This window comes from Mandrillus leucophaeus, unplaced genomic scaffold (assembly GCF_000951045.1).
Source record: "Mandrillus leucophaeus isolate KB7577 unplaced genomic scaffold, Mleu.le_1.0 Scaffold255, whole genome shotgun sequence".
NCBI lineage: Eukaryota > Metazoa > Chordata > Mammalia > Primates > Cercopithecidae > Mandrillus > Mandrillus leucophaeus.
The window spans coordinates 1,709,864-1,730,214 of NW_012102643.1; the positions used below are offsets into that span (position 1 = coordinate 1,709,864).

General features: G+C 46.2%; 1 protein-coding gene across 2 annotated transcripts in view; it reads left to right on the top strand.

The window, feature by feature from the left end:
* Window positions 1-1,837: 1,837 nt before the first annotated feature.
* The window catches only part of ELMO2 (engulfment and cell motility 2), a 41,559-nt gene continuing 23,045 nt past the window's right edge, over window positions 1,838-20,351 (top strand). Inside the window, exons 1-6 of one of the 2 annotated variants that reach the window (XM_011983759.1) lie at window positions 1,838-1,922; window positions 13,979-14,077; window positions 14,394-14,434; window positions 14,892-14,964; window positions 15,347-15,397; window positions 19,607-19,788. In XM_011983759.1, coding sequence (XP_011839149.1) covers window positions 14,000-14,077; window positions 14,394-14,434; window positions 14,892-14,964; window positions 15,347-15,397; window positions 19,607-19,788 — 425 coding nt within the window. In that variant the 5' untranslated portion in view covers window positions 1,838-1,922; window positions 13,979-13,999. Of the gene's footprint in view, window positions 1,923-13,951; window positions 14,078-14,393; window positions 14,435-14,891; window positions 14,965-15,346; window positions 15,398-19,606; window positions 19,789-20,351 lie in introns of both variants that reach the window. The other variant, XM_011983758.1, reaches the window with a different exon arrangement.

A 20,351-nucleotide genomic window follows, 5' to 3' on the forward strand; every position in this document is an offset into this window, starting at 1 on the left:
GGAAGAGGGATCTAGAACTCTGCACTTCTGTGCAGTCTTCGTGGAGCTGTCCATCAAGGTGCCTGCCCCCCTTAGCTAAAGTGTGGATGTGCTACCTGAGCTCAGCCAGTCAAACCCTTGCTCCAGGGACTTTGACTCATCAAAGAAAACTCTGGTCAAGAAAGGGAAGAAAAACATAGAATTGATTCACTTGCCTGCCTAAACTCTCAAAGCATCTCCACTTTCTGTCCTTTTCTAAGCCTGATTCTCCAGCTTCCTGTTACCTCTGTGAGTTAAACACTAGCCTGCCAATAAAATCTTTTTTGGGTAAAGTTAGCCAGAATTGATTCCTAAGACTAGCAATCAAAGAACCTGCACTGGCAAGATCAGGGGAAAAAAATGACACAGTCTTGTAAAGCTAAAGTGAGTGATTCATTCCTTGGATAAATGTGTATTACGCAGGGCCAGGACTAGGATGAGGCAAAGTGAGGCACCCAGGGTACAAATTTAAGGCTTTCATCTTCAGTGTTGTGTGAGTGCAAGATTGACTCTAACAGCCCTCTCTACTATCAAAGTTAATAATAAAAGGAATGGAGAAGATCATTTCTCTTTCCATAAGAGTATGAAGTGAGTGTCCCAAGTAGGCAGGTAGCATTTGGCACCTTCTGTGCTGTGGCTTTGTCCCCTACCACATCATCATCATCATCACAAGGTCAAGGCTGGGTCCAGCCAGTGAGAAGGAGAAAGAGTAACTCCTGCCAGAGCTTTAGCAATGTTAGTTATGGCTAACTAACCTCAACCTCCCCACGCCTCACTTTATTCACCTGTAAAATAGGACTAACAAACAAAAATCATATTTAATTCCAAGATGTTTTGAGGATCAAAGGAAACAACATATGTAAAACTGCTTTGCAGACTGCGCAGTGCCCTATGTCATTACATCGTCTCTTTGCTGAGCATCAGTTTCTCTATCTGTAAACGGACAACTGAATACGCACCTCCCAGGATTGTTGTAAGAATCTGCTAGACGAACGATTAAAGTATAAACTTTGGAATCCAACAGGCATAGGTTGGCATCTTGCTCTGTCCCTCACCAACTGTAAGATCTCGGACCTTCTCTGCGCCTCAGTTTCCTCATCTGCAGCGAAGGGATCACGATGCTCCCTCCACCACAGGGCTGCTGTAAGCATGAAGAGAGACAGCAGGAGTGAGTCCTTGGCGCGGTGCCTGGCCTTGTTCCGATCCGCAGGTGCAGTGACGAATGCCACCTCCCACGGATCCCTTCCAACAGCACAGCTGAGTTGTACCCTTCTGCCTCTGCTCAGCGCCCACGGTCAGCCCTGGGTGCCGGTATAATTAGCTCCAACTCGGTGGTGAGCAGCGCGGCTGCTCACAGCCTCTGACACGACTGTCACCTCCCACTCAGTTCCCCAAACCACTGCTATCCCCACTGTTGAGTGTGCGGTTAAGTGCCCGCTGGGCACAGGGCGGAGTGCCACCAGAGGCCCGCTTAGAGCTCTCAACCTATGATTTGACACAGGGAACAAAAGCCTTTTCCTTCACTCTAGGACTGCATACCAAAAAGAAAAAAAAAAAGTTTAGGGGAAAAAGAAAGCTGCCTCTTGGGTTTGTTGAGAAATTTCGTTCCTTTAGACCCTGTAGCCCGCAGGGGAAAGGCGTCCTGTTTCTTTAAGAGGCCTCCACTGGGGGGCGGGGACGGCCGGCGTTTTTCCCCTCTACCGGCAGCTGTGCCCGCCCCTGCTTGAGTGACAGACAAGCAACCCAATTGAAGAAAGAGAGTTCAGCGTGACGGCGAGTCGGAGCAATAGGAGCCCGGCCCGGCCTGTGCGGGGCGGGGTCCCAAGAAGGCGGGGCGGGCGGAGGCTGGAGGAGCAGCCGAGGGGAGACCCGGGAGCGGGAGCTGGGCCTAGGTCGGCGCCCTGGTGAGTGAGGGGCGCGCTGGGGGATGGGGCGCGGCAGGCGGTGGAGAGGGGCCTGGCCTGAAAGACGCAGGGAAGAGAGGCCGGGCCGAGCGTTGCGGCCTGCGTCTGCCCGGGTGGCTGAGGGGCTGAGAGGGCGGGCCTGGGCTGGACCGCGCCGGTTCGTCAGGTCAGTGAGGGGTGGCGGCCCCGGCCGGGGCCTTAGGAAGGGAGGCGAGACCGGGTCCTGGACCCAGAAGGGGCGTCGCGTTGCGGAAGAGGGCGGGCCAGGCAGTCAGGCGCGGGGGCTGGGCCGGGCAGCGGTCGGAGGGAGAAGGAGGGAGGCGTTGGGTGGGAAGATCGGGGAAGGAGGGCAAGGAGAGGGTCTGGAAGAAGCCGGAGAACGCTCGGGGCGGACCCGCACGACTTGAAAGCCCGGGGTCATACTCGACCTGGAGTCCGCTGCCCGCGTCCACCAGTTCGCCCTGTGGATCCTGCCGGCTCAGTAGCCCCCCCAGTGCATGTACTTTCCACCTTCTGCGCTCACTCGCTTCAGTTCAGGCCCCTCTCGCTTCCTGCCTGGATAGTTGCAGTGTCCTAAGTGGTCTGGCCGCAGGCACAGGGGCCCTTCTCCTGTCGGCCTCTCACCGTGCCCAGAGAAACCTTTCCTTTTTTTTTGGAAACCTTTTTGAGACGGAGTCTCGCTCTGCCACCCAGGCTGGAGTGCAATGGCGCGATCTCTGCTCACTGCAACCTCCGCCTCCCGGGTTCCAGCTATTCTCCTGCCTCAGCCTCCCAAGTAGCTCGGATTACGGGCGCCTGCCACCACGCCCAGCTAATTTTTGTATTTTTAATAGAGACGAGGTTTCACCGTGTTAGGCTGGTCTCGAACTCCTGACCTCAAGTGATCCGCCCGTCTCGGCCTCCCAGAGTGCTGGGATTACAGGCGTGAGCCACCGCGCCCAGCCGAGAAATACAGAGCAAATCTGGATACTTAAGGCATGAAACTGGCCCGGCGTCCCACCCCTTTGTAGGGTCAGATCCAGAACCTCACCCAGGCCCTTGATATCTGGTCCCGCTGACCTCTGCCGTCTGCCTATTCGTCCGTCCGCTTGCTCAGTGCTCTCCACACACTGGCCTCTTTCTGTTCCTTCTGCATCGCAAGCTCCTGCCTTCCTTGGGGCCTTTTATTGAGTATTCTTCCTCCCTGGTCTGCTCTTCCTCCCCCGGCTTAGTCTTGTAAACTCTTCTTCATCCTTCAAATCTCCACTTAAGCATCACTTCTGCAGGGAAGGCATCCCTGTCCCTGACTCTTCGATCAGTACCCCACTTTATCACCCTGGGTACTTGTCCTTAGCAACACTTGTACAACTGCAGTTTTACATTTATTTACAAAAGTGTTGATATTTCTCTGCCCATCCCACCAGATTGTAAGGTCCACGAAAAAGATAGTGTCTGGTTTTGCTTCATGTTGTATCTCTAGCATCTCACACAGGGCCAGGCACTATCAATATTTACCAAATAAATAAAGGCAGGGTTTGAATTTGGCAAGAGGAAGGGGATGTGAATGGCGGTCACCGATGTCCTACCTGTAGGGGAATGAAACTGACAATTGGAATGCTTTTTGTGTGCCAGGCCCTATGCTAGAGTGATGCTGCTGTCTAATAGAAATGTAATGTGAGTTATAGATATAATTTTAAATTTTATAGTAGCCACATTAAAAAATGAAACAGCTGAAATTATTTTAGTAATATATTTAACACAATATATTCCAAAATTATATTATAATCAATATAAAATTATTAATGGGATATTTTATGTTCTTGGTTTTTGTACTGTTTTTGAAACCTGGTTTGTATTTTACACTGAGGGCAGCCTGTGCCACTTTTCAAGTGCATAGCAGCCACCTATGGCCAGGGATTGTGGTATTGGGCTGTACAGTGTCACATACTTTATATACCCTCTAGCATATTCTGAGATAACTATTGTTATCTGCACTTTACTGCTATCAATAGTGAAGTTTCTAAAAGAGGTTGCCTGCCAGGGATAATTCTAGAGTTTGTAAGTGGAGGAGGTGGGATTAGGACCTCTATCTCTTATCTTCCATCTGGTCTTTCTGTATACCTCATGCTTACTCTAGGGAGGTGCAAAGGAAGTTTGAGGGTACAGGAAGTAGGGACCAAACTTCTTTAAAAACTTCAATGTACAGCATATTCTAGCTTGTTCTGTGCTGAGATAATGTGTCCAGATGTAGCAGTATCACCTGCCAAGGTGGCTCAGCAAGAAGCATATTTGGTGCAGTTGAAGAAAACCCTGCAAGGCAAGTCCTTCTTTGACCGTCACCACACCTCGGCCCAGCCTGGACTAAGTCTGGTCCCAGGACCTGGACAGAAAAACATACATACCATGCAGCATCTCAGAGGTGCTGGGAATACTAACTAGGCTTGAGTTTACAGCCTGGCTTCTTTCTCTTTTTTTTTTTTTTTTTTTTTTTGAGACAGAGTTTCACTCTTGTTGCCCAGGCTGGAGTGCCGTGGTGCCATCTCGGCTCACTGCAACCTCCACCTCCCGAGTTCAAGTGATTCTTGTGCCTCATCCTCCTGAGTAGCTGGGATTACAGGCATATGCCACCATGCCCGGCTGATTTTTGTATTTTTAGTAGAGACAAGGTTTCACCATTTTGGCCAGACTGGTATTGAACTCCTGATCTCAAGTGACCCGCCCACCTTGGCCTCCCAAAGTTCTGAGATTACAGGCATGAGCCAGCACACCCGGCCTACAGCCCCAGTTCAGCAATTGTTCACTGAGTATCCACCATGTGACCAGCACTGTTCTAGGCCATTTTTGGTGATTGGGCGGTGTATGTCATAGCCTTCATCTTCAGGATGCTTCAGGTATACTTGGAAAGACAAGACTGGATCACATAAAATGACTAGATGGCATGCAAGGCATCATGTGGTGTAATGAAGAGCCAGAATCAGTATGGGCTAGAGGCTGCAAAGGGGCTGTCTTGGCCCAGCTGCATGATGTGTTTTTAAAAATGTTGGATTTAAACTCCTCTAGGCAAGGTGGTACTTTGCAGTGTTACAGACCCTACGTGGAGGCTGCTTGGTTTATTTACTTACCTGCTTGGCTGCCTAAGATATTTGAATTTTTAACCCTATTAGGCATGCTATGCTGGTTTACTGTGAGTCACTAGAAAATATTTGTTAAGCACTTATTATTTGCCAGGCATTGTATTGGCTGCTGCTTTGGAACTGATCATAACATTTTCCAAAGTTCTTCCACTGGGAAACAGTAATAATAATAGTGGAACACCAACAAATGCTTTGCCTTTTGTATTGACTTTCCTCCTGGACTGCCTTCACATATGCTCTCTCATTGTGTCAACAATACACAATATACCTGCCTAGCAGGTAGGGCTTTCTGTGTTGGGGAAACGTGGTTTCAGAGCTTTTGCAGTTTCTTCAGGTTCACACGGTTAGAAATCTGCTATTATGCTTAGTGCTTTATTATCCCACTTGATGCTCACAACAGCTTTACAGGGTAGGGTTGATGCTAATCCCCATTTTATAGGTAAGGAAATTGTTAGTGCTAGGATCCAAGTTCAGGCCTTTCCCACTCCAGGACACAGCTCCTAACTGTTAAGCTACACTGCCTCACTAGAAGGCCAGAGTTGGAAGAGAGCTCAAAAACATCTAGTCCAGACCCCCTGTAGATCAGGACCTGAGGTCCAGAAAGGCTTGTGCTTGTGGCAAAGCTGTGCTGCAGGAGGAGGACTAAACCAGAAGTGGAGGACCTAGGCCTTCTTTTGTCCCTAACTGGTGGCATGGCCTTGCCAGCTTCTCTGGACTTCAGTTCCCTTATTTATATAATGAAAGGGCTTGGCCTGATTTTACGCTGAGAACAATGCTGTGCTGTTATGGTCGGTATTGAAGGAGTTCACAGCCTGAGGTTTTAGTCATAACCCAGGACTCCTCCCAGCACACCACACTCTCTCCCTACCCAAGGTCCATCTCCTTGTGTAGCCACCGTTTTCTGAAGTTTAATTCTGAAGTTCATCTGTATTTTCCATCTCAGTTTCTGTTTCCTCTCATTTCCAAAAACCGAGGCAAGTGGTTTGTAAACACTGACTTTCTGTAAATTCATCTCCTCAGTCATTGTAGTTAGGGATTTGGAAAGTTCTAGGCAATTTCTTTTAAAGGCATTTAGTTAGGTCTGGAAGCACCCTGGAGGGAGTTTTCCTGTAGAATTCTATGGACACAGCTATGTGGCAGGCAGTGTGCTGCAAACTGGGGGAAGAGTAGATGGGGGAATAGACTCAGGCTTCTTGAGTCCTTGCCCTCAGGTTGTCAACTTTCCTGGAGCTGTGGGTTGACCTGGCCACCTGTTAACATCATCTGGAGTTTATAAATGACCTGGGGTGTGCATTCACAGCCAGAGTTGAGAACCACTGTTTCTCGGACTTTATCTGATCTAGAGCCTACGTCAGGCTTGAACCCACCCCCAGGATCTTGTGTGAAGACAGATTCTGATTGGGTGGGTCTAGGCTGGAGAGGTGCTTCCCCATTACTACAGGCTCCCAGGGATACTGCCGCTGCTGGTGTGCACATCACACCTATGGTAGCCAGGGAAGAGACTGCACATAGAGAATTGTAAATCAGTAGGATCATGAAGGTATGTATAAAAGACTGGGATCACAGATGAGGCTGCAATTAAATTTCCCTGAGGTAAGAGGATTAAGAAAGCCACATAGAAGAGTGATTATCTTAGCTGGGCCTTGAAGGTTGAGTAGAAGTTTGCCAGCTGGACAAGGAAGAGGAAATAATAGCGCAAGCAAACATACAGACTCAGAAGAGCATGGTTTTTCAGGGAACAGGTGGTCTGGCGAGAACATGGCATCTGCAAAAGTGAGTCTGAAAGCCAGTTCCACCACAGAGCCACGGTGGAACTGGAGTAAGTTGAATGCTCTGCTAAGGAGCTTACTTAAGCACTATTCTTTAAGTATAGGAACACTACAGAAGGTGTCTATGCAGGATAAGAGAAGACCCAGGCCGTTCTCACAGCAGGAATCAAGATGAAGAAACCCAAACAGTTCCCCTGCCCCCATACCCCTTCTCACCACACTTTTCCCTCTATGTAAGTTTGTGGCTTTTAACCGTGTTTGAATGAGTCCTGTGTCTAATACACTCAACAAAAAGGGGACACTTCAGCTGCTGTTAGTACGGTGGTCCTTCCCAGGGTTTCCAGCAGTAAACATAAGAACCTTAATCTCTGCCAGTCAAATCCTCCCTTTTCTGTACCTCAGAGTCTCATCCTCATTCAGTGGACTGAACTAAGGGAAATTGAGTCACTTCTCAGATGAGAAGATTGCAGAGGGGGAAGCCTTTATAGAGATCGTGTTCTCGATTAGAAAGAGGGCGTGACTCCAACTTGCCTTCCTGATGAGGTTGCATTCTGTTGCAGGAAACGTAAACCAAACTTAACCCATGCCTCCTTCACCAAATCAAAAGCAAAATAACTGAACAAAAAGCACGCATCCATTCTTATCCTTAAACGAATAGGGGAAAGGAGGGGAACTGGAAACCTGGCATTCTTCATCCCAAATTCCTTACTAATAGGAGGGGATCATCTTTCACTTCCTTCCTTAAGATGGGTTTTCCAACCCTGCTGTCAGAATCCAGCTCTGTGAAGCAGCAGTCACTGCATGGGTGATTGATAAGCTCCATGGGGCTTCTGTAACAGTGCTGATTTTATAATCACACCTTCTAGAAGCCACTTAGAGACTGCTCCATTGGAGACACTAATGTTCCTATTTTTCTCTACTTTTCCCAGCTCTGTTTGAAAACCTGGCCTTTCATTCTTATGACTTACAGTAAAATTGTCTTCAGGTCAGTGTGTGCCTATCTCCTGTTTTGTAGCATTTTGAGTTTTCCAAATCATCCTTATAACTGTAATGCTTAAAGAGGAGTGGAAGGGAGAAGGGTGGAGAGTTGTTTAATCCGGAAGGGGCCCTCTGGGCCTGGATGTGGAACTGCAGGTCCCTCATGCTGGTGGTTTGCAATTGAGCTACAGTACTGCTGAGTGGCGGAGCAAGAGGCTATTTATAACCCTGAGAATTTTGCAATGTTATTGAATTCCTTTGACCTAATTTCCACTTCCTTTCTAGAATGAAAATGAAGGGAGTAAGCAAACACGTGCTGGAAGGGTTCCCTATAAGGAGATCCTTTATCCTGGGAATATTATCTGGCGAACAGAATTATTTCTAGTCTCCTATCTCCTGATGTTTCTTTTCCATAGGGAGAAAAGCAGAGGGATGTTTTCCTCTTTCTTTTAACTAGAGTTAGGGGTGCTAGCCCTGATTTTTCAGTAAGACTTATTCTGATGTTTGATATGAAAACAACAGTTTTTTATTTTATTTTTATTTTTTAATAGAGACAGGATCTCACTCTGTCACTCAGGCTAGAGTTCAGTGACATGATCATAGTTCACTGCAGCCTCAAACTCCTGGACTCAAGCAACTCTCCTGCCTCAGCCTCCTACAGGCACATGCCACCATGCCCAGCTAATTTTTTATTTTTTGTAGAGACAGGTCTTGAACTCCTGGCCTGAAGTGATCCTCCTGCCTTGACCTCCCAAAGCATTGGGATTACAGGTGTGAGCCACTGTGCCCAGCCAAAACAAACTGTTAAACAATGGAAATACTTTGTAGTTAAAGGGTATTGGGACACAGAGGGAACACCAGACAACCTGCACAGTTCATGTCTGTCTGTCCGTTTGGAGCCAGCCTGGTTCACAGGAGTGGAAGAAGTCAGAGCCATTGGGTTTAAGCAGACACAGGTGCTTACTGAGCCTTCACTGGACACCAAGTGCTGTGCTAGGTTATGAGACTGCAGAGTTATACCTGTCCTGGAGGAGGAGCTAGTGGAGATAGGTAAATATGTAACTGTAATAGCGTATGACAAAATCATACTCATTAATGGAAGTATGAACAGGATGCTATGAGAACACAGAGGCCCCTATCTTATTTACTTTTGCCAGGGAAAGTAGAGAAAGCTAAGACTAGTACAAGGAGGAGGTAATATCTGAACTAGGCTTTGATGCTTGAATAGGAGCTCTTCTGACAGTCAGTAGGAGGAAGAGAATGTGCAGAAGTACAGAGGAATTGAAAGAACATGGCCTGCCTTATAGAAATAGCAGGTAGTCCAGGGAAGAGTGGTTGACTGTAAAGGACCAAATAGCACATGAGGGAGTGTGGCCCACCTGTAGACAGTGGAGTGCTGGCTTCTGTTACAATGATGAGTTCTTGTTGTGAAGGTTTCTGAGCCTCAGTGTGCTCTGGTTTCAGATACACAAACCAGAAATCTCCACAAAGCATCTGCTGCAGGTCAGTGCAGAGCCACCTGCTTTCTCATGGCTTTCCAGCAACACCAGACAACCTGGGATCAAATTCTAGCTGTGCCACTTGCTAGCTGTGTGACACTGAGCCTTCTACTTAACTCTTCTGTGCCTCCATTTTCTTATCTCTAAAGTGGGGATAATAACATACCACACAGCATTACTGTGTGGATTAAATGAATTAATATATGTAAAGCCTTAAAATAGTGCCTTAGCATTATGTAATTGCTAGCTAATGTCATCATCTCTAAGGAAGTATTAGGTAGAGGGATGAGAACTAGCTTTAGAGTCCTAAGACCTAAGCTTGAGACCCAGTTCTGATGTGTTGGGTTGATTCATTGTTTTATTTCTTATCCCTCCCTTCCTTTTTTTTCTTCCTTCCTTCTTTTGGGAGGGAGATGGAGAACAAGTTTGTCAATCCATTTGAACTTCAGTTGCCTTACCTGTAAGATAGGAATGTTTTTCAGAGTTCTTATGAGCATCAACTATAATAATGATATAGAAGTGAGCAATCAACTATAAAGAGGCTACCTGGGCTGGCAGTGGCTCACCCCTGTAATCCCAGCACTTTGGGAGGCCGAGGCGGGTGGATCACCTGAGGTCAGGAGTTCAAGACCAGCCTGGCCAACATGGTGAAACCCCGTCTCTACTAAAAATACAAAAATTAGCTGGGCGTGGTAGTGAGTGTAATCCCAGCTACTCGGGAGGCTGAGGCAGGAGAATCGCTTGAACCCAGGAGGCAGAGGTTGGAGTGAGTCGAAATCACACCATGCGCTTCAGCCTGGGTGACAAGAGCAAGACTCCATCTTAAAAATAAATAAATAAATAAATAAATAGGCTACCTGTACGTTACTATTAGATATATGATTACTATGAAGTTACCATATAACCGATCTGTTTCAAACAAATCAGACTTATCTAGTGGGTAAGAGCAAACCAGAGCAAACCCATGGGTTTTGCTCTCGTTAATTCAGCCATCGTTAATTAAGTGCTTACCCAGTACCATCATCGTATGCCAGTGATGCTGCTGTCTGCTCGGACCTCCATTTTAGAGTTCCTGCAGAGCTTGGGGGCAGTTTTGGTCTTAGGCTTATTAGTTGCAATGAGTAGAAATATAGACTAGCTTAATTTATAGGAGTTTTATTGGCAGGATACAGGTGGACTTTCAGGTACCCCAAGCATAGGAAGTATAGCCACGTAATCTGGAAAGTTAGCAGGTAATGGCTTTTCCCATCTCTTTCTGATTTCTGGCCTCAGCTCATTTAGATATTTCTGGATTCCTCCTGCAGAATAACTTCCTCTGAAAGGCTCTTGGTTTTTTATTCTCCATATCTTTGGCTCATGCGAATCTTTGGCTTGCCATGGTATTCACTCTGAAGCTTACTATGATCTTACTTCTTCAGGTCCATTATCACCCCGTTCCCTTAGTCTGTGTCTTTTGTATGTATGTATGTATGTATGTATGTATGTATGTATGTATGTATTTGTGATGGAGTCTCATTCCGTCGCCCAGGCTGGAGTGTAATGGTGCAATTTATGCTCACTGCAACCTCCACCTCCCAGGTTCAAGCGATCCTCCCTGCCTCAGCCTCCCAAATAGTTGGGATTACAGGTGCCTGCCACCACGCCCGGCTACTTTTTGTATTTTTACTAGAGACGGGGTTTTGCCATGTTGGCCAGGCTGGTCTCAAACTCCTGACCTCAGGTGATCCACCCGCCTCGGCCTCCCAAAGTGCTGGGATTACAGACATGCGCCACCACGCCCATGTGGTATCTGTGTCTTTTGGCCAGTCTGTGTCTTTTAAATTCAAGAGAAAGAATTGGAATAGTTTAGCTAAAGTTGGGTATTCACTTTGGTCCCATCAGCTATGGCAGGGTTGTGGAGAGTGTCATTCAGTTCAGAGAGGCTGCCTGGGCTTTCTGGGAAGGACAGAGTCACTGAGAATGGGGCTTATTAATATCTTTCAAATAGTTTGGTGGTTGCAAATCTCCATGCTTTAAAATGTGTATGAATTTTTGAACAGCCGAGAATCATTCAGGGCTAACTTTAATGAAGAGAGTCAATCTAGGATATGTCATATGGGGTCAACAGAAAATAATAGCTATAACCTAATGAGCTTTAGCTTATTTATCTCCAAAGATGGTGTTCGGAAAGGAGTTAAAAATCATGTGGTTTGTTTCTTAGCAGCGTCATCGAAATTAAGGAAGGGTGTAACTTCATTTGGTAAGGACTTTAAAATGGGCATCCTCACTTGGATTTTTTAAATTCCACTTACAAATCATGGACTTTTAGACTTAGAAGGCACCTGAGACATGCTTTAGTTCTACACTCACATCTTTCAATAGAAGAAAGCTGAGATTTGGTTAAAGGGGCATGGGGTATACATTGTGAAAGACCTAGGATTGGGTTCTGAGGCCTTTGGCTATAAATCCAGTCACTTTTTTCAGCAGGGACAATTATTCCAGCCCAGTGCTCTTTCTGTTGTACCTTTTGTGCCTGCTTATTTTAAAAATAAGAAGAAGCCAAACTAAATAAATGATCTAAAAAGTCATATTGTATAGTTCCATTTATATGAAGTACAAAAACAGGCAAAACTCATGGATGATGATAAGAAGTCAGAAATTCCCCTTTAAAGGACTGGAAGGATTGACAGGAAGAGGAAGTATGAAGTAATTTTCTAGGGTGATGAAAATGTTCAGTGTCTTGTTTTGAGTGGTGGTTACAAGGAGATGCATGTGTATATTTATATGATGTATATTTATATATACAAACATATGTACCTTTTAAGCCCTCTGCATTTTATTGTATGTAAATTATACCTCAGTTTTTAAAATTGACCTCACAGCCGTGCAGTCCTGTCTACTAATTGCAGGAGCTTTGCCGATAAGGATAAGGATGCATCTCGAGGCATCCAGAGATTGATGGCGCCACCCCTGGAATGAGAGGTCCCTGCCTTCCTGTAACTGGAGCAGAGCATTTTCCCGAGAAATTATGCAGATAGGGCCAGTTTCTTTTCTGAGGTTTGTTGTGTGTCTAGGCACATAAAAATTACATGTGAAAAATTCTGCCATGAGCTGCAGAAGTTACAGAACCTTTCGGGGCCGTAAGACCAACCCACTTCAATCCCTTTAGGCCGTGTTTAATTGCAGTGGACAGAAGTTGAGGCTGGCTCAGAGGAAAAGGGGGAAGCATTGGCCGAAGCCAGTCCAAGTTCTGTCCCCCCATTATGACTTACTAGCTGGGTGACCTTGGGCACTTAACAAAACACTGAGCTCTAGTTGTGCCATCTTCCAATGGAGGTGATAATCCTCTTCTGCCTAATCCATGGGGCTGCTGGGAGGACACAATAAAATAAATGAAAGCACTTGGAAAGCTAGTTCCTTTACATTGTCATGGTCTGGAAATGTTGGCTTTTTATGACAGCAGACTTCTGAAGCATCCCATCCTGACTAGGAAATGGTCATGAAAGCATCCCTCTTTCTGAGGCCGGTGGGCTTGTCAGGAACAGGACTTTTACTCCTTTTTATCAAAGAGGTTTATACTTACCAGGCTGTGAGAACTGACATCTGTGTTTGGGCTGAAAAATTGATAGCATACATGCATAATAGCCTCGCGACAGTTATGCTTTGTACGCCAGGAGAGGCAGGTGGTCCCCATTAGCGAGGCATGAATTGTGGGTGAATGGCTAAACCTGGAGGATGCAGAAAGGTCTTTTTCATTAAGAGAGAGGCCTCTCCTGAACCTGTAGGCAAGGAGTATAAATATACATTGAAATAATCCATCAGCCAAGTGACTTTCCTTCGTCAGACCTTGGAGAGAGAATGCTTTAGTTACTGCTTGGAATACCAGTAAGCTATCAGAGTTGCCTAGGATACCAGTCACATGGGCCCATCTTCCAGACTTGCTCAAGATGATTTATTTTCCTTTATTTTGGAGAGAAGTGGGGGAGGGGGTCAGAGGTACTTGCAAAGCCTTGTCCTTGTAAGAGGGGCCCTTCTGTGAGGATATGCTTACCTCCCTCCACTTGAGTTGTCAGCCGCCCTTGCCCTTGGCAATAGGGACAAAAATAGCATTTCCTGTCCCAGTTCTCTTCCCCATTTTCTGATGTCGTCCCACACAGAGGAGGCTTTGCATTGTGTCCTTTGAGGGGAAAGGAGTGGCATCGATGAGTGTGGGGGAAGCAAGAGAGCATGAGGCTGGGCCCCGCTGACGCTGGGATCTTCCTAGGGTGACTGCAGAAAGAAGTAGCCTGGCTCCTCCAGCTAACCACTCAACCAAGAAAGGCTGTCTATTCTTATCTGTCTCGGAGCATATGCTTCTCTCCTCCCAAGGTCTCAAGACAGAAATTTGCAGTAAATACGTTCTTCTAGCACTGAGTCCTCTTGACTCTTAAACTGAAGCGCCACACTGGCACATCCTGCTGCTGGCTGATCTATGGATGATAGATTGTTTGTCCCATTTCTTCTTGCTGATAAAATCTCAAGAAACAAAACCCCAAGGAGAGGTTATGGTATGATCTAGAAAAATTCAAACCAAGTAGTTTCATGTGTTACTTTATGCAGTGTCTGTCTTCAGACTCTTCAAAACATGTAACAAGAGTGAAAAATGAAGAAATACTCTGACTTTTTCTACCTTTCTGATTCTTTCTCCCCAGGCAGCTGTGTCTGTTTTTGTCTCACAGAATTAGAGCCCATTGGGAACGATGCCACCACCATCAGACATTGTCAAAGTGGCCATTGAGTGGCCAGGTGCTAACGCCCAGCTCCTTGAAATCGACCAGGTACGCTCCTGAAGTGAGAAGCAGTGGTTCAAGGAAAGGCACCTGGGGAGTGCATGGCAGAGGACATCTTGAGGGATGGGGACCACTGGCAATCAAGAATAAGAACCAGCAACAGGAAGGCTAAGCTTTGGGCCTGGCCTACCCTAGGGAAGGTCGGTCACCATGGCTTGGGAGAGGCTTCCTCTTCAACAAAAGCTATTAGGAAAGAAGTTCATTCTCATGCCCCAGCTTGACCCTACTTGGCAGCCCTCTTGTCAGAACCTTGGCATGAGTAGGATGTTGCTGCTGTTGAAGGCTTTCTCTCTCTCTCTTTCAGAAACGGCCCCTGGCATCCATTATCAAGGAAGTTTGTGATGGGTAGGTTGAAATGACCTCGTTGTCGACAGTGGCAGCTCCGACTGAAGGAGCACTGCCACACCTCGAGGGGAGTTCTGGGAAGGATCTCCAGTTAGGCAGGTCCCCAGCATGGGTGTCTTGGGAATCATTGTCTTGGGAAGGAAGTACAGTTGACAACAATACCCCTAAGACGTTTATACTTATTAATTTTTTCCTTAAAGTCTAGCATTGCTCTGCTTGAGGTCCTGGTAAGATCTGAGACCCCTCCTCAGTTCTGCACACCTCCTTTTGTGGTGCTCATCTTTACAAAAGGCTGAGGCCATGATTTTTTCAATGTGACAACGTAAAGCTTTGTTTTTTCCCACTGTATTCCAAATAGGCCACCCAATCCCTTGAGCAACTCTATTGAAAATTATTTATGAGCAGCTTCTGGACAAGAGAGTGGCCAAGTGGGATATACTGTTTTTCTCTTGCATAGGTGGTCGTTGCCAAACCCAGAGTATTATACCCTCCGTTACGCAGATGGTCCTCAGCTGTACATCACCGAACAGGTTAGTACAGGGAGAGGCAAAATCACTATGGGCCTTGCTTGGAAGTAAACGACCCAAGGAGACACACTATTTATCTTCACTCAGCATCCAGGTAGCTTTCATGTGTTGGGTAAAGAGTCACTCTCTGGACAGACTGGGAAGCACCAGCCCTTGTTCCTCCCTAGTGGCTGGAAAAAGGTGACTTTTACTTCGTGAGGGCCCAGGGTGCTAGAAGAGGATCTTAGAAGCTCTTTGCCAAGGAACAAGCAGGAGAAGAGGGCCCAACTGAAGAGCTTCAGTTACATCTACTATAAAAAAGACAACATTATTGTTGATTCAACTTGCTTGTACCACTTTAACATTTTATCTTAGTTACTTTTTTTGTTTGTTTTTCACTACCTAGACTCGCAGTGACATTAAGAATGGGACAATCTTACAACTGGCTATCTCCCCGGTACGTATTCTTCCTTCCTTAGGAGTTTATTCATGTCACAAACAAATATGGGCACCTACCATGGGCCAGGTTATGTTCTAGAAACAAGGACTCTGGAGATGAGAAAGTCAGTCTTTTTGTATCAGGAAATAGTGCAGGAAAATAAGTCTGTCTTGGTTCTCATCACCTAGTGGGGAGTAAACAAATGCAATAGAAGGCCTGTCTCAAGGGTCTTGAGAGAAAGTTGCTTAGGGAGCTGTGGGAACTCACAAAAGGGACCACCTAACTCAGCCTGGAGATTTCCAGAAAGCCTTGCCAGAGAAGGAGTCACTTAGCTCAGATGTTAAAGGATGAGCAAGAATTAGCTTGAGAAATAAGAAAAGGAAAAGTATTCCAATCAGAGAAATCAGCATATGCCAAGGCACAGAGGTGTGCTGTGTTTGGGAAAAGCAGGAGTGCTGGGTGGCTGGAGGCTTTTGGCAAACATTGAGAAGCCAGATATTCAAGGTTCCTTGATGGCCTGCTCATAGCTTTGAACTCTGTCCAGAAGGAAACTAGGGACATTGAAGGATTTTAAGCAGGAAGATATTTTATGTTTAGATTTTAAGTTTTCGAAAGATCACTTGAGTGACCGTGTGGAAGATGGGCCTTAAGAAGAAGGTTGGTGGTAGTAGGAACCTTTGAAAAGGCTAAGGAGGAATGTTAAAAGCCCAGTGAAGGCAAATGGTAATGGAGATGAAAGGATGGATTTGAAGAGTATCTAGGAGGTAAGCTTTATGAGTATGGTGATATGCTGGATGTGGAAGGAAAGGGGAGAATGGAGGATGAGCCTGGTTTCTGCAAGAGCAGCCCTTAAAGGTCACTAAGGAAGCAACCAGAAGGGTAGAAAGAACACCAAGAATGTGAAGTGACTGAGGCGCTTTGGGCAGGGAGAGTGTCAAGACTGAGGAAAGTATGGTCTGCAGTTTTTAATGGGCAGAGAGATTTAGTAAACTGAGAACAAAAAAGCTGTCTAATGACTTGGGAGGTGAAGAGGACATGTGATATTCACAAAAAAGTGATGTAGGGAGGCCAGGTGGCCAGACTGAAGCGGGTCAAGTAAAAGAAAGGTAAAACAGTAAGGACTTTGAGTCTACTGCTGTATCAAGAAGCTTGGTTTTAAAAGAAAACACAGAGAAGGTGATAACACGAAGGGGACGTGGAGTCAAAAAGATGTGCTTTTTAAAAGCAGGTAAAGCATTCATGTGTTTCACAAATCAAAAATTTTCACAGAGATGTAGCAAAAGGTCTCCCCCCAACTCCTGCCCCCATCTGCCCAGTTCCCCACCTTTCTGACCCTTCATGGTTCTTGTTTCTGTTGCAATGTTTTATGTGCCCTTAAGAATGTGTTCAGATGGAAGAGAGGAAGGTTGAAGGTGCAGGAAAGCAGGTAATCAATAGAACAGGACCTTAGTGGACCAGGAGAGGAAGGACTCAAAGCCCAGGTAGAGGGAATCACCTTGACTGCTAGGCCCATGAGGAAGACAGCCAATATGGTTGTACCTTTGGTTACATTTGTAGAAGGGCAGCCAGAAAATTAAGGGCATGGTGTCACCTCTTTTCTTGGTGCAGAGAGACTGGTTCATCTGAGAGGAGGACAGATACGAAGTGATATCAGCCAACGTTTACTGAATGCCTGTATTTTGCTAAATACTTTGTGTAATTAAATCACCTAATCTTTACAAACATCCCACGAGATAGGTACTCTTGACAGCTGCATTCTGTAGACAAGGAAACTGAGGCTTACAGAGGTTAAATTACTTGCCACGTGTCACATAGCTAATAAAGTAGCCAAGCTCGCTCTCAGACCCAGGTCTGTCTGACTCTAGGCCCATATTCGTCCCATCATGTTCTTCTGCCTCCCCCTCTTCTCCTGAACTCTTCTCATCTTAAGGACTTCATTCTTCCCTCCTAAGCTCTGGTAATTTAATACGACAGCCTGGGAGTTACTCACTTTTATGGAAGTGCCAACACATTTCACAGACCTCTTGCACAGTGTAGTTGACTTTCCCAGAAGCACATCTCTCTGGAGCGGGAGGCAGCAGCCCAGAAATGCTGTCTCAGGAGGAAAATTGACATTTGGAGTTGGAAGTTTCTAAGTGGGATGCAGACCAGTGCTCTTCAGATTGTTCTATGCTGTGCCCTTTTCCCGTGGCGCACATCTTGTCCACTGTAGAGATAGTGAGGGCTTCTGTATCGCAGAGAGCATTGTGCTTTCAAGGGCCATCTTTGTAATAGTAAAAGAGAGGCAAAGAAAGGGGAGAGGGCCAGCAGGCCCGACTCCTTGGCGGTAGCAGGAATTGGGCTCCAGTCATTTGCTTAACACTGAGAAAAAGGAAAGAAGACAGGAGTGTTTTTGGTCTTAAGTCTCTTGCTTTCTAGTGGAGAACATTAAATTAACACCTAAAAAACAGAGAATGATGAAACAATAAATTGTGAGGCACTATGTAGTAACAAGCTCAGCAGAAGGAAAGCCCAGTGAATGCTAGAGGAGGGATTTTAGCCGCAGCTTGCAGAAAAGGAGGCGGGCATCCTGCTAGGAAAAGTTCATGTGCTAGGAGGAGGTTTTGTCTTCACCAGACTGCATTTTCAAAAAACGATTGGAAAATTGTTTCTGGCTCCTTGATGTTCTTAAAGTTTCCCCAGAACTCTCACTTTGAGGAACAATCATACGGATTTTGAGAGAAAGTTTTTAAAACATTGCCAGGCTTTTCACATTTTCAGATTAAAAGGGACCTTAGAGGACATCAGATTAAATTCTTCACCCAATGCAAGAATCCCTTCTACAGCGTCTTTGACAGATGGTTGTCCAGATTCTCCTTGATTGCTTCTGGTGACAGGGAGCTGAATACCTCAAGAGAAACCTCTTCTGCTGTCTTAACAGTTTTATAAATTTCATTTTATTTTATTTATTTATTTATTTATTTAGATGGAGTCTTGCTGTGTTGCCCAGGCTAGAGTACACTGGCACGATCTCGGCTCACCGCAGCCTCCGCCTCCTGGGTTCAAGCAATTCTCCTCCCTCAGCCTCCTGAGTAGCTGGGATTACAGGCGCATGCCACCATGCCCAGCTAAGTTTTGTATTTTTAATAGAGACGGGGTTTTACCATGTTAGTCAGGTTGGTCTCGAACTCCTGACCACGTGATCTGCCCGCCTCGGCCTCCCAAAGTACTGGGATTACAGGTGTAAGCCACCGTGCCTGGCCAATTTTATTTTATTTTTTATTTTTTATTTATTTTATTTTTATTTTATTTTTTTTTGAGACAGAGTCTCCCTCTGTCTCCCAGGCTGGAGTGCAGTGGCACGATCTCAGCTCACTACAAGCTCCACCTCCCAGGTTCATGCCATTCTCCTGCCTCAGCCTCCCGAGTAGCTGGGACTACAAGCGCCCGCCACCACGCCCAGCTAATTTTTTTGTAGTTTTAGTAGAGACGGGGTTTCACAGTGTTAGCCAGGATAGTCTCGATCTCCTGACCTCATGATCCGCCCGCCTCGGCCTCCCAAAGTGCTGGGATTACAGGCATGAGCCACCGTGCCCGGCCTATTTTTTATTTTTGAGAGAGAGTCTTGTTTTGTTACCCAGGCTGCAGTGCAGTGGCACAGTCCTAGCTCACTGCAACCTTGAACTCCTGGGCTCAAGCAGTCTTCCCACCTCAGCCTCCTGAATAGCTAGGACTATAGGTGTGCACCACCACACCTGGCTCATTTTAAAAATTTTTTCGTGGAGACAGGGTGTCACTCTGTTGCCCAGGTTGGTGTCTAATTCCTGGCCTCAAGCAATCCTGCCTTGACCTTTGAGAGTCATGGGATTACAGGCATGAGCCACTGCACCCAGCCAGACAGCTTTAATTAATAGAAAACCTTCTTCTATTAAACCAATATCTGTTTCTCTGTGATTTACCATCATTAGTGGGCCTCCCAGATGTCTCTGGTCTTCCCTTGGTAGAAATTTTTTAAATCCACAGACCAAAGTGGTACAGAAAAGATGCAGATAACTATAGATTGGTTTTGGCATACTAATAACTCCCTGATTGATCCCACAAACATTTATTTGGCAACTCCTAAGCAGTGTGAGAAAACTAGTTCTGCCTCAGGTTTGGATGTCCACAGAAGGGCCTCTGTGAGCTATCCACAGAGTAGTAACCTTCTCCAAGGAGCAGATGGCACATATGTTGTCCCTGGCCTCCTAGTCCCGGGCTGCACGCCAGCTGATGGAGAGGACCCAGTCATCCAACATGGAGACCCGGCTGGATGCCATGAAGGAGCTGGCCAAGTTGTCTGCCGACGTGACTTTCGCTACTGAGTTCATCAACATGGATGGCATCATTGTGCTGACAAGGCTCGTGGAAAGTGGAACCAAGCTCTTGTCCCAGTGAGTATGACTAAGGTCTCGTTCCAAGGACTTTGATAATTTACTACATCCCACAGGGCATCCTAGTCGCATTTCCCTTGAGTCAAATAAGGAGTTTATTGAATATCACCTGCATACAGAGCAGTGTGCCAAGCACTAGAGTCCATACCGAGAGACAGAATTCCATATTGTGGTTCTAAATCGTGTAGTCTATTTGGGATCTCACAAATAATAGTACAAAACAGTACTGTGCCAAGTGAGCAGTAAAAATAGGGGCTAGAGAAGTCAGGAGGAGAGCGGTCAGGTGGTGACAGACCTGTTAATTGCCGGAAATGATTGGTCCGATGAGGGTTAGCGAGCAGATGCTCCAGTATCTCCCAGGTATCTGTTTGTAATCATCCCCTGCTCCTCCCTCTCCAGTCACCTCCCATCCCATACAAACACACACACACACACACACACACACACACACACACACACAGAGGCCTTCCTGTTAATTGCCGGAAATGATTGGTCCGATGAGGGTTAGCGAGCAGATGCTCCAGTATCTCCCAGGTATCTGTTTGTAATCATCCCCTGCTCCT